This window comes from Marmota flaviventris, chromosome 1 (assembly GCF_047511675.1).
Source record: "Marmota flaviventris isolate mMarFla1 chromosome 1, mMarFla1.hap1, whole genome shotgun sequence".
In the NCBI taxonomy this organism is placed as follows: Eukaryota; Metazoa; Chordata; class Mammalia; order Rodentia; family Sciuridae; genus Marmota; species Marmota flaviventris.
The window spans coordinates 211369316-211385591 of record NC_092498.1 but is presented as its reverse complement, the minus strand read 5'-3'; the positions used below and the strand labels follow the sequence as shown (position 1 = coordinate 211385591).

At 41.0% G+C, this 16276-nt stretch overlaps 1 protein-coding gene across 5 annotated transcripts in view; it reads left to right on the top strand.

Moving 5' to 3' along the window:
- Positions 1–16276, top strand: part of Smarca4 (SWI/SNF related BAF chromatin remodeling complex subunit ATPase 4) — a 91164-nt gene that overhangs the window by 33359 nt on the left and 41529 nt on the right. For all 5 annotated transcript variants that reach the window (XM_071602548.1, XM_071602550.1, XM_027955362.3 and 2 more), the window contains exons 12-16: positions 2112–2242; positions 2412–2469; positions 10982–11103; positions 12571–12721; positions 14277–14440. In XM_071602548.1, the coding sequence (XP_071458649.1) occupies positions 2112–2242; positions 2412–2469; positions 10982–11103; positions 12571–12721; positions 14277–14440 (626 nt within the window). The remainder of the gene's footprint in view (positions 1–2111; positions 2243–2411; positions 2470–10981; positions 11104–12570; positions 12722–14276; positions 14441–16276) is intronic.

Genomic DNA, 16276 nt, shown 5'->3' with positions numbered 1-16276 from the left:
CAAAGTGTTCACATTGTTAATTGTTGGTGAGGGCTCCTTTCCTGGGTAATGGGTGGCCATTGCTATTCTCACATTGGGGATTGTGGTGTGGATGGGGAGAGTAGAAGAAATCTCTTGTGTATTTTTGTTTGTTTTGTTTGAGGCATGGTTTTTCTATGTTGCCCAGGCTGGTCTTGAACTTGTGGGCTTAAATGATCCCCTGCCTCAGCCTCCCAGAGTAACTGGACACCATACACAGTTGTACCTTCTCATTTTTTTTTTTCTTTCCAGGTGTTGGGAGTGACTCCCAGAGCCTGATGTGTGCTAACATGTGTCTACCACGGAGTTACAGCCCCTACCTCTTGGTGTCACATATGAGAGCACTAATCCCATCATGAGTGGGCTGCATTCATGATTTCATCTGATTTGATTATGGCCAATGGGCTCTGTCTCCCAGCACTGTTGTCTTAGGTGTTAGGGCTTCAGTGTAGAGATTTTGGAGAGACAAAATTGAGTCTTCAGCAGATGCATGTTTTTTCTACAGACCAGTCTCCCAGAAGTGAATGACTGTTGCGAGTTACCAAAGACAGAATTCTCTGAAACGATTTCACCTGAAAGAGTTCTATTGAGTTGTTGCTGTGGCACTCCCCTGTTCATGTCTGTCACAGGATGCTGTGTGGGGATTTTCTTTGTTCTCAGCCTTGGCTGTGCTTTCCGTCATCTAGGTAGCTTTAAAAAATTGACATGGCCAAGCCTCTCCCCAGGGCACATCAGTCAGAATTTTGACATATTCAGTATTCAGAGTTCCTGGTTGAGTTAATCTGTAGAGCCCATTGCTTAGGCAGAGGTGGGCTGCTCTGGGTGAGTTTTTCATGTGCATGGAGATGATATTCCTCGGAATACAGATGGTGTTGACAGTGAGTGCACCATTTTATTTTAATTAATTTATTTTTTTTAAAGAAAGAGAACTTTTTTTTTTAATATTTATTTTTCAGTTTTCAGTAGACACAACATCTTTATTTTATTTTTATGTGGTGTTGAGGATCGAACCCAGTGCCCCGCGCATGCCAGGCGAGCGCGTTACTGCTTGAGCCACATCCCCAGTCCGTACCATTTTATTTTTATTTTTTAAAAATATTTTTGTAGTTGTTGAGAGACCTTTATTTATTTTATTTATTTATAGTGGTGCTGAGAATTGAACCCAGTGCCTCACACATGCCAGGCAAGTGTGTTACCACTGAGCCACAGCCCCAACTCCATGAGTGCACCATTTTGAAAAATAGGTATACCAAGAGCTTCATTCTTATCCTGGAGGTTTTCTTTGGGAAATAATGAGGAACTGAAAAGGAAGAAAGCATTCATCTAAAGTTAATAGCTTCAAATGAGGAATTCTGTCTTTGTTGCTATGGGAAAATTTGTTTGTTTGTTTATTTATTGGTATTGGGGATTGAACCCAAGGGCACTCTACTACTGAGCTACATCTCTACATCTCCAGCCCTTTTTATTTTGAGACAGGGTCTCATTAAGTTGCTTAGAGTCTCTCAAGTTGCTGAGGCTGGCCTCAAAACTTGATCCTCTTGCCTCGGTCTCCCAGGTTCTTGGGATTGTAATCATGTATCACTACACTGGTCTAGAAACAAAAATTTTCTAAATTTATTTATTTATTTTTATTTTTTTGGTAGTGGGAATTGAATTCAGGGGTACTTAACCCCTAAATCACATCTCCAGCCCTTTTGATCTTTTTGTTCTGAGACAGTCTTATTCAGTTGCTTAGAGACTCACTGAGTTGCTAAGGCTGGTCTCAATCTTGGGATCCTCCTACTTTGACCTCCTGAGTCACTGGGATTAAAGGTGTGTGCCACCACGCCTGGCTAGAAACAAAAATTTTAAATAATATTTAAAATATTTCCCATCCAAATATGGGTTGGTTGAATGCAGAACCTGTGGACACAGAGGGCTGATTGTATAATTCGCCCATTTTTTTTCTATCAACAGCCATGTTTCTCCAACCTTTTCTGGGTGTGAGGTTGAGAGATTCCTTTCTCAGTTGGTCACAATTAGTCCTGTTCCCTCTGGGTGCCTCAGGGATGGAGCCCAGGGAACCTCAGTTCATGTGGTAAATTCTCTTTCAGCCTCTGGATGAGACCAGCCAGATGAGTGACCTCCCTGTGAAAGTCATCCACGTGGAGAGTGGGAAGATCCTCACAGGCACAGATGCCCCAAAAGCTGGGCAGTTGGAGGCCTGGCTTGAGATGAACCCAGGGTAAGTTGGACTTCGCATTCCTGATGCAGCCAGGTTACTAAGGCAACAGAGAGCTCCCTTTAGATGTTGATAGCTAGGGTTATTTTGCTTGCATTTGGATATCATTGTCGGGGAATGTAAATTCTGCAAGTTCTGAGGAGGTTTTATGTTAAAATACTGTTTTTTCTAGGTATGAGGTAGCTCCAAGATCCGATAGTGAGGAAAGTGGCTCGGAAGAAGAGGAGGAGGTAAGAGTCCACTTCCTGGCTTTCAAGACCCTCAGTTCTCAGTAGTGGGTCCTTCTACCTTGTGTGTGTGTATGTCACCCTGTGCGCCGTGACCTTCACTGGTGGGAAACCTTATGGGGCAGGGGGCAGCTGAGGCCCCAGCTGAGCTGAAACTTGATGCTCTAGATCTGCGCTGGACCCATGTGGTACCTTCATACCACATTGACTATTTCCACTTGAAGTTAAATTAATCATTATATAAAATTTAAATCCACTTTATTGCACTAGCCACAGTTCAAGTGCTCAGTCAACATCCCTGAATGGTCTTCTTTGCTTGCTCATTTCTAATCAGTTGTGAGTGTGTTTTAACTATGAATTTTATGCACTCCTTATATATATTTAGTCTCCGCCTGACACCAGCTCCATGTTCATCATATGTTTCTTTTGGCTCGTCCTGCTGTCACCCTTCCTTGTTGAGTTTTTGTTTTCCTCCTCAGGTTATCTGGAATTTACCAGCTATAGGGTACGCAGTGGAACTCTGATTTCTTCCCCCACTCTGAGTATTAAGTCAGTTAGTGTGCCATTTATTATATCCCTTCCCCATTGCCTTATGCTACTTAAAAATGGATATATTCTGTTTTTATATCCACTGCAATCTTCTGAGAGTCGCCTGTCATGTTCAGGTTTTTAAAAAATATATATATTCTAATAAGTCTCGGGTCAATAACATTTTGTTATGAATTTTTAACTATGACTTACATACTACAAAATGTACCCATTAGAAATGTTTCTTCATACATTTACAGTTGTGCAATCATCACCACACATCAGTGTTAATGCATTGCCATCACCTGCCAAAAACTAGCCTTTTGGCAATTAGCTCCTGTTCTCTCCTCCAGCCTCAGGACTCCACTGATCTGCTTTCTGTCTCTGTTGATTTGTCTTTTATAGACATTTCCTATAAATAATCTTTATTTTTAAAATATATTTTTTAGTTGTGGACCTTTATTTTTATTTGATGCTTAGGATCAAACCCAGCACCTGGTACATGCTAGGCAAGTGCTCTACAGCTAAGCCACCACCCTAGCTCTGGACATTTTTTTACGTAGCATAATTTGAGATTTATCCTTGTCATTGTGAGTGTCAAGAACTTATTTTCCTTTATATTGTGAGTCATATGTTCCATCAAGTGGATATCGCAATTTGTTTATCCACACACCCATTGATGGGCAGTTGTGTTTCCATTCTTTTTGCTATTATGAATAATGTTGCTGTGAACATTTGCAAACATGTCTCTGTGTGGACATATGTTTTCATTTCTCTTGGGTAGATACCTGGGAGTGGAATTGCTGGGTCATATGGTAAGTTTATGTTTACCTTTTTAAGAAACTGCCAAACTGTTTTCCAAAGTGGCTATACCATTTCACAGGTTCCTGTTCTTCCATGTCCTCACCAACACTTGGTATTGTGTGTCCTTTTGGTTATAGTCATTTTAGTGAGTTTGTGGTGGTTTTTCATTGTGATTTTAATTTGCATTTTCTTAGTAACTAATGGTGTTCAGTATTTTTTCATATGCCCACATGTACCATTCATATAACTCCTTTGATAGAAGTCTGTTCAGATCATTTGCCCATTTTTAATTGGGTTGTTATCTTACTGAGTTGTAAATCCTTTACATAGTGTAGATCTTCATCTTTGATCTCATATATAACTTGCAAATTTTTCTTCCAGTGTGCTTGGTTTCTAATTTTTTTTTAGTACTGGGATTGAACCCAGAGGCACTTGACCACTGAGCCACATCCCCAGTCCTATTTTGTATTCTATTTAGAGACAGGGTCTCACTGAGTTGCTTAGCACCTCACTTTTGCTGAGGCTGGCTTTGAGCTCACAATCCTTCTGCCTCGGCTTCCAGAGTGCTGGGATTACAAGCGTGCGCCACCGCACTCAGCTGGTTTCTAATATTTTTAAAATTTTTATTTTTTCATGATAAACAGGATTGAACTCAAGGCCATTGTACCACTGAGCTACATCCCCAACCCTAATATTTTGATACAGGGTCTCAATAAGTTGCCCAGGCTCGCCCCAAACATGCAGTCCTCCTGCCTCAGCTTCCCTATTCACAGGGGTTACAGACTTGTGCCAGTGTGTCTTGGTTTTAACAAATTATTATCACCACCCTAATGCCACCCCCTGGTGTGAGGGATGGAACCCAGGGCCTCATGCATGCTGGGCAAGTGCTGTACCACTGACCTGCACTCCCAGCCCTACTTAACAGTTTTCTTAATGGTGTTGAGTCTTCCAGTATGTAAATGTTGAATGGCTTTCTTTTCTTTTTTTTTTTTTTTGGTACCAGGGACTGAACCCAGGAGCACTTAACCGCTGAGCCACGTCCCTAGCTATATTTTCTGTATTTTACTTAGAAACAGGGCCTTTCTAAGTTGCTGAGGTTGGCTGTGAACTCCCCATCTTCCTACCTCAGCCTCCTGAGCCACTAGGATTATAGGTGTGCATCACCATACCTGGATGTTTAGATTATCTTTTAATTTCTGTGTGCAAAGTGTATAACTTTGCTACTTTTCAAAAATGTATTTTTATATATTTTATTCTTTTTGATGCTATTGTGATTAGAACTATTTTATTAATTTTTTTGATTAGTTTTAAACTTTTTCTGTTTTCTGATGTGGTGTGGATTCTTTAGTTTTTTTCACATACAGGACTATGTTATTGTTGAATAAAGTTTTCTTTCTTTCTTTTGTCTTATTGCTCTTGGTAAGTCCTCCAGTAGAATAAAAACTAGGAGAGCACAAATATTTTCTGCCTTTTCCATTTTAGGGGTAATATGTTCAGTCTGCCACTGTTGATATTAGTGATAAGTTTTTGATAGATGTTCTTTATTAGGCAAGTTCTCTTCTGTTTGTAGTTTATTGAGAATCTTTTGTCCAGGAATGGGTGCCAGATTTTGTCTCTCTCTCTCTTTTTTTTTTTTTTTTTATGTGCTAGGGATCAAATCCAGGGCCTCACACATGCCAGGCAAGCACTCTACTACTGAGACTTCCCCAGTTCCCTTGTTCTAAATATTTATTAAATGTTTTTTTTCTTTTTTTTGGTCTTTCATCTGTTAGAATGCTTTATTCGTTTAATTAATTTCTGGGCATTCAGTTTGTATTCCAATTTGTCGTAGTATGTAATCACACATATTATAATCATATATGTTGCTGTGTTGACAATATTTTTTTTTTGAGGTCTTTGAATGTGTATTTAGGAAATTTTTTGTATTTTAAAATTTTTTTAGTTGTAGATTGACACAGTACCTTTAATTTATTTTCATGTGGTGCTGAGGATCGAATCCAGTGCCTTCCACATGTGAGGCGAGCACTCTACCACCAAGCTGTAATCCCAGCCCTTGTTTTTGTTTTTGTTTCTGTTTTTGCCTTATGAATGTAGGCCCTCAAATATGCTAGAGGCAAGTGTTTTAGCACTGAGTGATATATATATACTCCCATCCCTGTGTTGCTGTTGTTTTCTTCTATCATTGTGTTTCTGTCTGATTTTAGGTTAATATAGACTCTATAAAATGGTTTGGGAAATATTCCCTCTTCCTCTGTTTTCTGAATTTTTTGTGAAAACAGGTGTTCTTATAATTGATTAGGTTTACTAGTGAATTACTTTAGGCCTGATCTTTTCATTGCAGTTTTTTCTTTTTTGGAACCAGGGATTGAACCCATAGGGTGCTTAACCAATGAGCCACATCCCAGCCCTTTTGATTTTTTTATCTTGAGATAGGGTTTTGCTAAGTTGCTTAGGGCCTTGATAAGTTGCCGAGGCTGGCCTCAAACTTGAGATCATCTTTCCTCAGTCTCCTGGGTTGTTAGGATTTTAGATATGTGCCTGGCAGTTGTTAAGATTTTTTAATCATTTTTTCAATTATTTGTTATGGATTCTTTTCAGATTTTCTGTTTCTTGAGTTCATTGTAAACCATTGTAAATTTTGACTTCCTAGGAATTGTCCATTTTTAGTTACCTAATTTGATTTTTTGGGGGGGGGTGGGGGGGTTTGGGCATTGGGCCCAGAGCCTCATTCAAGCACTCTACCACTGGTGCACATCCCCAGCTCTTTAAAGATTTTTCTAATTTGAAACAGGTTCTTGCTTAGTTGCTAAGGCTGACCATGAACTTGTGATCCTTCTGCCTCAGCCTCCTCAGTTGCTGAGATTATGGGCATGTGCCACAGTGCCTGGCACCAAGAATTTTTGTTGAAAAAAATCTATTTATTTAATTATGTCACTTTTTTTTTTTTCTTTTTGACTGGGGATTGAACCCAGGGTCTCGTGCATGCTATCACTAAGCTATACACCACAGCCATTTTTGTGGACGATCTCACTTAAGTTGCCCACATTGGCCTTAAACTTGGAATCCTCATGCCTTAGCCTCCAGAGTAGCTGGAATATAGATGTGTGCCACCATGCCCAGCTTTTGTTTCATGTATTTTGATGCTGTGTTGATAGGTGTGTGTTTATTCTGTCTTATATTTGTGTAGTCACTCCGGTTTTTTATGATTTTTGTTTGTATGGCATGTTTTTTCCATTTTTAAATTTATTTGTTTATTTGAATTTAAAAGAACATACAGCTGGTTGTTGCATTTATAGTGTCATGTGGCAGTAATTGGCCTGTCCCCCCTACAGGGGATTGAACCCAGGGGTGCTTAACCACTGAGCCACATCCCCAGCCCTTTTAATTTTTATTTTGAGACAGGGTCTTGCTCAGTTTTGAGGCTGATTTTGAACTCAGGATCCTCCTGCCTCAGCCTCCTGAGCTGCTGGGATTATAGGCATGTGCCACCGTGCCCAGCTCCAATAAATTGCCTTTTGGTTGAGTTAATTTTACACCATTAACATGTGATACAACATATGATGAGGTTAACATTTGTCATTTCTGTGTCCTGTTTTTGTTCTTCCATTTCATTTTACTGTCTTTTATTATGTGGGTTAAATGATTTTTAGTGTAAGGACTTATTCTGTAAATTTTAATTTTTATAGTGTTTTAAAAATTACTTGGTAGTCACTCTGCAATTATAATATGCACCTTAATTTATCACATTTTTCTTGAAATTAATACTCAGTTCTGATAAAATATAGGAATTTTGCTCTAATGTAGCTCAATTTCCTCCCTTTCCTTTGCTGTTTTGGTCATGTAGATTATATCTATATTGTACAGTCTTATAGTTAATCGTGATGTAGTCTTGTGAGTTTTTGTTTTCTTTTTTTTTTTTTCAGCAAACACCTTTAAAGGTCATGCTGTTGTTTTTTGTTTTTGAGAGAGAGAATTTTAATATTTATTTTTTAGTTTTCGGCAGACACAACATCTTTCTTTGTATGTGGTGCTGAGGATCGAACCCGGGCCGCGCGCATGCCAGGCGAGCGCGCTACCGCTTGAGCCACATCCCCAGCCCTTGTGAGTTTTTCTTTTTGGTACCAGAGATTGAACTCAGGGCCAATTGACCATTGAGCCACAATCCTCGCCCTGTTTTGTATTTTATTTAAAGACAGGGTCTCACTAAGTTGCTTAGTGCCTCGCTTTTGCTGAGGCTGGCTTTGAACTCATGATCCTCCTGTCTCAGCCTCCCAAGGAGCTGTATTACAGGCATGCGCCACCATGCCTGGCTATAGTCTTGTGAATTTTAAAGGTGTTAGTTGAGAAGAAATAACGGAAAACATTATTACCACTTCTGGTGCTATTTCTTCCAGTGCATTTCAACCACATATACTGTCATGTCCTGTATGATTGAAAGACTAATTCTAGTTGTTCAGTTTTTGTTTTTCCCCGTAAGGCTATTTGATAGCAACGTGATATCTCATTCTGTTAATCTGGGATGTATTTCTGTTGTCTGCATTCTGGAAGCATAGTTTAGCTGGACATAGAATTCTTGGTGTCAGCTTTTTTTCTTTCAGCACTTAGAATATATTATTCCAGTACTTGCTACCCATTTGTTTCATATAAAAATTTTGCCACCAAATAATTGTATTGCTGCTCTTCTTTATTGTAGGATACTTTGTTTTTCTTTGTTCTCCTTTCTAGACTTAGTCTTTGTCTTTAACTCTTAACAGTAGACTGTAGAACTCTGTTTATTCTTTTTGGTGTTTGGTTAACTTATTTTATGGGTAGTTTTGTTTTTTCATCAAATTTGGGAAGTTTATAATTTGCTTTCTATTGGCTTTCTATATTTGTTGTCTTTAGTTCATATCATTTCCTTTAGTTCCTTGAATATATGTACAATAGCTTTAGACATTTATAATAATAGCTGCTTTGAAGACTTTGTATGCTAATTCCAACATCTGTGAACAGAGGTTCAGTTGACTACTATTTTCCCCCTGTCCTTTTTTTTTTAAAAAAATATTTATTCTTAAGTTTTAGGTGTAAATGTAAAATATTTTACATTTATGTGGTGCTGAGGATTGAACCCAGTGCCTCATGCAAACTAGGCGAGCACTCTACCACTGAGCCACAACCCCAGCCCCTCCCTCTATCTTTTGAAGTTCATTTTAGCCCCAGTGGATTCTGACTTCCAACCCTTGGCAGGGGTGTGGTGGTATTTTTTGTCTTTTAATTACTGTTTGAACCAATTCTGTGAAATGTTTTCCTCATGATGTGTGCTGCATTCGATGTATGCTTAGTTTATTTTTTGTTTTCTCCTCTTTGAAAGTCCTGGCTCTCTAGGAACAGATTGTGTTTCTTGGTGACTTGGTGGTCATGAAGTGGGTAGAAATTGTGTTCAAATGCTTTGAGTCAGAAGCCTGTGTCCTTCAAAAGTATCTGCAGGTAGCAGAACACATTCCAAAATGGGGCCATTTTCATATCCGTATTGGCTAGTACTTGTGATAGGGACCTTTCTTGTCTCTTCTGCAAATGTGTACAGTGTTGCCAGTAATGTGCTCTCTTTTGCCATGCTGAGACCCCCCACCTTCTCCAATAGTGCCACTCCATGTGGGCAGTGCCATTACTGCTACTGTATGATTGAACCAACCTTCTGAGCCATAGCTGCCAGACCTCATGTCCTGCCCTGGCCAGCAAAATCTTCATGTTGAAGGCAGCGGAAGAAATAGAAGTGGTTCCAAGTAGCAGTACTATAAGCTCCCTCTCTCCTTTTCCCAACTCAGCAGTTTTTCAGAGATTAGCACTTTTTTGACTATCATATTTTTTTTTCTTTCTTTCTTTCTTTTTTTTTTTTTTAGAGAGAGTGAGAGAGGGGGAGAGAGAGAGAGAGAATTTTAATATTTATTTTTTAGTTTTCGGTGGACACAACATCTTTGTTTGTATGTGGTGCTGAGGATCGAACCCGGGCCGCACGCATGCCAGGCGAGCATGCTACCGCTTGAGCCACATCCCCAGCCCTTGACTATCATATTTTTGGTTGACTCTCAGACCTCTAAAATAGTCACTTTTGCCAATTTAGTCCAACTTTACTGTTGCCTTTTGGGGAAAAAATTTGCTCACCCCTCTTGGATTTAACCAGAATTCCCTTCCTTGTTTTAATTCCAGACATCATGTTATTAGTTTGGATAAGTTGGTGCCAGGTGCAGGTCTTTGCATTGTTCACCATTTATTTTAAATAATTTGGAAAACCATTTTGCATGTTCCACAGGATATCTTGCTGTTCTTTGGTTGGAATTATTTAACTGATTAACTACAGATGTTTTTTTAAAAACTCTGTAAACAGAGTTCCATTACAGATAAGGAAAATAATCCACTGTGGTATTAAATGATTTATACAGGAGTATGAGAATGGTTCAACGCTAAGAAATGTGTTTTTGTCTTTTATTAATCTGTCACGTGAAGTCCCAGTATCACTTGTTCAGTAAATGTAGAAAAGCCCTTTAAGGAAACCCAGTACTCCCACTTACTGTACAAGTTCATAGAAAACTCCTTAGTAAGCTGTCTGTTATCATTAGAATTGTGTCATATTGTAGATATTTGAACCATGTCAGTGAAGCTGGAAATAAATTATGAGCAGTACAAATTGAAAGTTGGCTATGAAGTACTTAAAATTTAGGGAATCCATGGGAATCAACTGAAAAACTGCTTGAGTAGGTCAGGCAACAAATAAAGTTTAATATTGATTACCTAATGGGGGTGGGAGGGATATGGTGTCTACTCTTCCCCCCAAATTTTTTTGTAGTTGAATATTATCAACTAAATAAACTTTTGTTTATTTTTATGTGGAGCAAAGGATTGAACCCAGTGCCTCACACATGCTAGGCAAGTGCTCTGCCACTGAGCTATAGACTCAGCCCCTGGTGTCTACTTTTAATAGCAACAGAACTATAGAATACCGAGGTACCTTTTAAAGAACTGTGTGGAATCAGTTAGAAAAACTAAAATAATTTACGGATTAATTAAGAGGCATGTCATTCTGGGCCAGGAAGAGGGAGTAATGGTTGTAAGAAATATCATTTGCTTCCAAAATCTCTTTATCTTGGGAGCCCTTCACCCCACTCATGGGATAAACTGGGATAACAACAAGCTTGTCTCTTGGTAGGAGGAGGAGGAAGAGCAGCCGCAGCCAGCACAACCTCCCACCCTGCCTGTGGAGGAGAAGAAGAAGATTCCAGACCCAGATAGTGATGATGTCTCTGAGGTGGATGCTCGGCACATCATTGAGTAAGGGATCCTGTCACAACCTCTCTCACTAGCTTTCTGTAAGATGATACTGGCAGAAGCAGTTGGAGCCCCAACTCTTCTTAGATGGGATTCCCACTGCCCCATCACCAGCCACAAGAGACCATAAACAGAACAACTTTCTTTACTGCAGATTTTATTTACTTTTATAGGATTTGATGTAGGAAGAACACTCATGGTTCATCATAGGCTATGAGGTACAGTAGGTTGGACAACAGAAAGCTTCTCTCTTCTCACCATTTTCCCAGCCCCTCCCCACCATTTTCTTGCTGAAGGAAGCTTATTTCCAGCATTATGTGTATCATCTTCCAGAGAGATTTGCTCCATTAATAAGCAAAATGTGTTTTTTTATTTGTATGCCTGAATCGAGGTCATACTGGGGCAAGCCTTATTTTTCTCATCAAGACATCTCTTCTATATACAGTCCTGTGTCCTTGCACAGGGAGTGTCCCCACTGTCTTCCATAGCTGAATATAACAAATAGCTGTACTCTAATTTTTCCTCTGGTGGTGGGCACTTAGATTATTTCTTAACTTTTGCTCTTGCAAGTGTAGTTATAATTAATGTGCTAATTTTATCATTAATTGTGATAAGGAGGTTATGGGGATTGTTACAATGAAATAGCACATCGAGAGTCTTATGTACATGATAGTTATGAAGGTTACTGCTAGAACAAAAAAAGATTGCAGGTTGAGCATCCCTAATCTGAAAATTCAAAATACTCCAAGTTCAGAAAGTTTTAGGTATCAGGACATTTTGGATTTCAGATTTTCAAATTTGGGATGTTCAATTAGTTACTCTATGTAAATATTGCAAAATCTGAAAAATTCCAAAATCTCATATACTTTTGGTCTCGAATATTTGCATAAGGAATTTTTACCGCAAACATGGATGTCAACAGAAGTATATTGGAGGCAAAAACCTGCACTAAATAAGAAAACACAGCTCACTGTGAAAGATTCCTAAGAACATAAAAACAGAAAGCCCAGTATAAAGTGAAATGTCAGAAGATAGATCACACATGTCTGATGTAAATAAATGTAGTTGAATATAGGCCACTTTTTAAAAAGGAAAGAATTCAGATTGGATCCTCAGACTGCCAAACTGTAAATGGTTCAGTGTGCATTTATTTCCCTGGAGGCTCTGGGAGCTTTCAGAGTAATAAATGAACTACATGATCAGTTTCTCATTAGCAGCAATGTTGCTAATGTGACAAGTATACTTAGGCTGCAAAGGTGGGATGGGGCCCCACAGCACCCAGTCTCTGGTCCTTCTGGGAGTGTGTTGGCTGCCCTTCCTGTCCTCAGGCTGTTGGTCGCACTTCTTCATATCTTCTAGTTTAGGCCACAGGTCATTGGACAGAAAGGGCCACTCAACACAGATTGCTTCAGCAGCACATTGCCAGAAATAGGAACGTGTGTCCTCACGGAATTTCCATCTTGCTCTCAGGAATGCCAAGCAAGACGTTGATGATGAGTATGGTGTGTCCCAGGCCCTGGCTCGTGGCCTGCAGTCGTACTATGCAGTGGCCCATGCTGTCACTGAGAGAGTGGATAAACAGTCAGCACTTATGGTCAACGGTGTCCTCAAACAGTACCAGGTAAGGCCAAAGGAGGTGGGGAGGCCCCACCAGCATAGCTATCTTGATAGAGGTTATCAGTATCTGTTGTACTCAGACCTGAGTTCATATTCCACTTTTTGTTTTTGGGCAACTCCCACCACCGTTTTTTGGTACAGGGGATTAAAATTTGAACCCAGGGGCACTTTACCACTGTGCTACATCCCTAGCCCTTTTTATTTTTTATCTTGAGACAGGGCCTTGAAAAGTTGCTGAGGCTAGACTAGAACTTGTGATCCTCCTGCCTCAGCGTCTTAAGTCTCTGGGAATACAGGTGTACACTACTGTGCCTGGCCCCTCTTCCCCTCTATAAAGCAGACATGATCTATTAACTACCAGAAGGAAATGAAGCTGCAGTAAATAATTTGTTGGCCGCCTGATCCATATAGGTAAAATTAGACTACTTCATCACTCTGGGTTTCTAAATCCCTTGATAGTCCTGCAATGTCGGCCCCACTTTCTCCTCAACATGTGTGATGATGGGGAGGAGAGCACAGAGGTTTAGTAATAGCTCAAAATCACATGGCTCAGGAATGGCCACATCTGTTGTAGAACTCACCACGACTCCTTTGTCTGTATCACCCAGAGCTCTGGGTAGGGCGAGAGTTGGTAGAGTTGGGAAGTTGCAGCCGTGGATGTACCCCTTCTTTGTTGCAGCAAGGGAGCAGGTCCTTTTTCCATGGCCCCACATCCCTACCTCATCTGTAAGATCCCAGAAGGTAACTGGCCTAACTCCAGCCAAAGAACACATCTCCCTGATTTTGTTTGGTTATAATCTCTATTCTCCAACTTTCCATAAGGGATTTCTCAGATCTTACATGCTCATATCAGCTTCCAAAATCCCACTGGAATTTTGCCAAGGCCTTTGTAACCAAAAGGATTGCAAATTAGCCAGAACTTACTTCCCTAATCATTTGGAATAACTTAAAAAATTTCCTTCATAATTTTGTATTTAGTGTAAAAGCAGTGTTCACTTTGATGCCTGTATTTTTGAAAGCTCCCAAGTTTCAGAAAGCCCATAGTTCATCCAAGATGCTATTTTGGGATTCACTGGTCATGGGATAGTGTCATCACCATGTGTCCCTGAAGCCCTAATAGTTTCTGGAATTTGAAAAATCACATTGTGTGGGCAGGCTTCCCCAGGTGCACTGTATGGGTCAGTGTCAGGAGGGTCAGATGGATATCATAAAGGTTAGAAATGAAATGTTCTAATGTGCACAAGAATCTTCATTTTTTTTAGGGTGTTAGTGATGGAACTAGGGCCTTGTACATGCTAATTTATCACTGAGCTAAAAACCTTACCCTTACGAAGTAGAACTTTTGTATACATACATTACTAAAATGCATAGCTACCCTGAGATTTCACAAAAAAGATTGCTAAGAACGAGACTAAGCAAAAAGGACTGGATTGGTCCAGAGCAAAATCTTTATTCAGGTGGCTATGGATGGGATGTGGTCTGTGTGGGTCTTGTGACTAGCAGTTCCTTGGAATCTGCCTGGGGTTTCAGTTGTAAGATGGCCATTTCTGTTCCTACAGATCAAGGGCTTGGAGTGGCTGGTGTCCCTGTACAACAACAACCTGAATGGCATCCTGGCCGATGAGATGGGTTTGGGGAAAACCATCCAGACTATTGCGCTCATCACATACCTCATGGAGCACAAGCGCATCAATGGGCCCTTCCTCATCATAGTGCCTCTCTCGTAAGTGCACCTGCTCCCGATTCCTGTAGTTGGACTTCCCTCATACACACCCCACCCCCCTGCCCTGAGTCTGCTGGGCTCTCCTAACAGTTTTACAGACTGGCCAGCTTAAACAATAGAAATTTATTAGGATGTTTATATTGGATTGGGGCTGTCCTTTGACCTCATTTTAATATCATTACCACTAAGGACCATGTCTCCAAATATGGTCATACTTTGAGGTATCAGTTATTAGAACTTCAGTATATGAAAAGTGAGGGCCACAAGTCAGTCCTCACCAGCCTGCCTCTGACTTCCAGGGGCTGGAGGAAGGGTCCCTGTCCATCCATCCCCTGGGGCAGCTTTTGCAAAATGTTTTGACTTCTCCTTTGTGCCCACAACCAGGCAGTTGTATACATGGGGGTTGCTGGAGACAAAAGCCTGCCATTGGAGATCAGAATGTCTGTGGCTCTGTTGAGCAAATGCTCTTTACTCCCTTGTTATCTTGTGCACCCTGCCAGGGACCCCAGAGCTCTCTTAGTCACATCCCAGTTTCTTCCACATATCACAGATGCTCAGGCATGGTTGGATCTGGGTACCCAGCAACTATCTGGGAGGGGGGGGGGTCTGTCATTTATCATCTCTTACCTCAACTGCTGTCTTCCTTCCAGCAGGCTAAGAGCCTGCCAGCCACCCTGGACATCTATCCCTCTTCCCAGTTTGGCACCTGCCACAAAAAGGGTTTTGCCTAGACCTTTTCCAGAAACCACAAGATGTCCCTCCTTGTCCAGCTAGGGTCCAACATCTGGCCCTAAACCAATCCCTGACCTGGTATGGTCTGCTCTACGTAGCCAGGCCTTTGCATGTTACCTGACCAGGTCCCGGAGCACAGCCCCCTAAGCCCAGCCAGATGCTCACAGGGCCACTTTAGCCTACAGTCAGCATTTTCTAGGCCGTCTTTGTCCTTCACAAGCTTGACACATCTGAATCCCGGGCAGGCATCTGGGAGACTGGCTCTTGGTTTGGGTTTGTCTGGTGTGACCTGTTGTGGTGCTCTGCCCTGTTCTGTGTGGTGGCCAAAGACACAAACTGCGAGGCACTCTGTCACGGGAGGATAACTTCAGTTTCTCAGTTATGAGGTGCCTACAGGTTTCCCTGCTATGAAACCTATGAGTTTCTCTTTGTAATTAGTATCTTGTGGGTGGCACTTAGCCTGTGCATGAATATCCGACTTCTCCTCCTTTTCTGTAATTGCAGTCACCAGTGGGTGAGCCTTGCCTGAAATGATCATTACACAGGAGTTGCCAGATTCATGGTCATGTGTTTCCATCATTCCTCTCAGCATGTTAGTTGAAATTTTGCCATTAAAAGAGTGTCCCAGGGGCTGGGGATATAGCTCATTTGGTAGAGTGCTTGCCTCGCATGCACAAGGCCCTGGGTTCAATCCCTAGCACCACACACACAAAAAAAGAAACTGTCCCACCGGGCATGGTGACACATGCCTATAATCCTAGCAGCTTGGGAGGCTGAGACAGAAGAATTGGGAGTTCAAAGCCAGCCTCAGCAACTGTGAGGCACTAAGTAACTCAGTGAGACCTTCTCTCTAAATTAACTACAAAATAGGGCTGGGGATGTGGCTTAGTGGCCGAGTGCCCCCTGAGTTTGATCCCTGGTACAAAAAAAAAGAGCTGTCCCTCCCCTCATTTATTCGGCTGCTCTGTTTTTTGCAGCAGAATGTGCTCATGGATATTTGATAATATTGATATATTTGTTTATTGCTTAAATTGTCCTGGATTTGGCCTAGGATCTCTTCAGCTGGTTCCTGTTCTTTTTACACAAGTCTGTCACTCTGTTGTA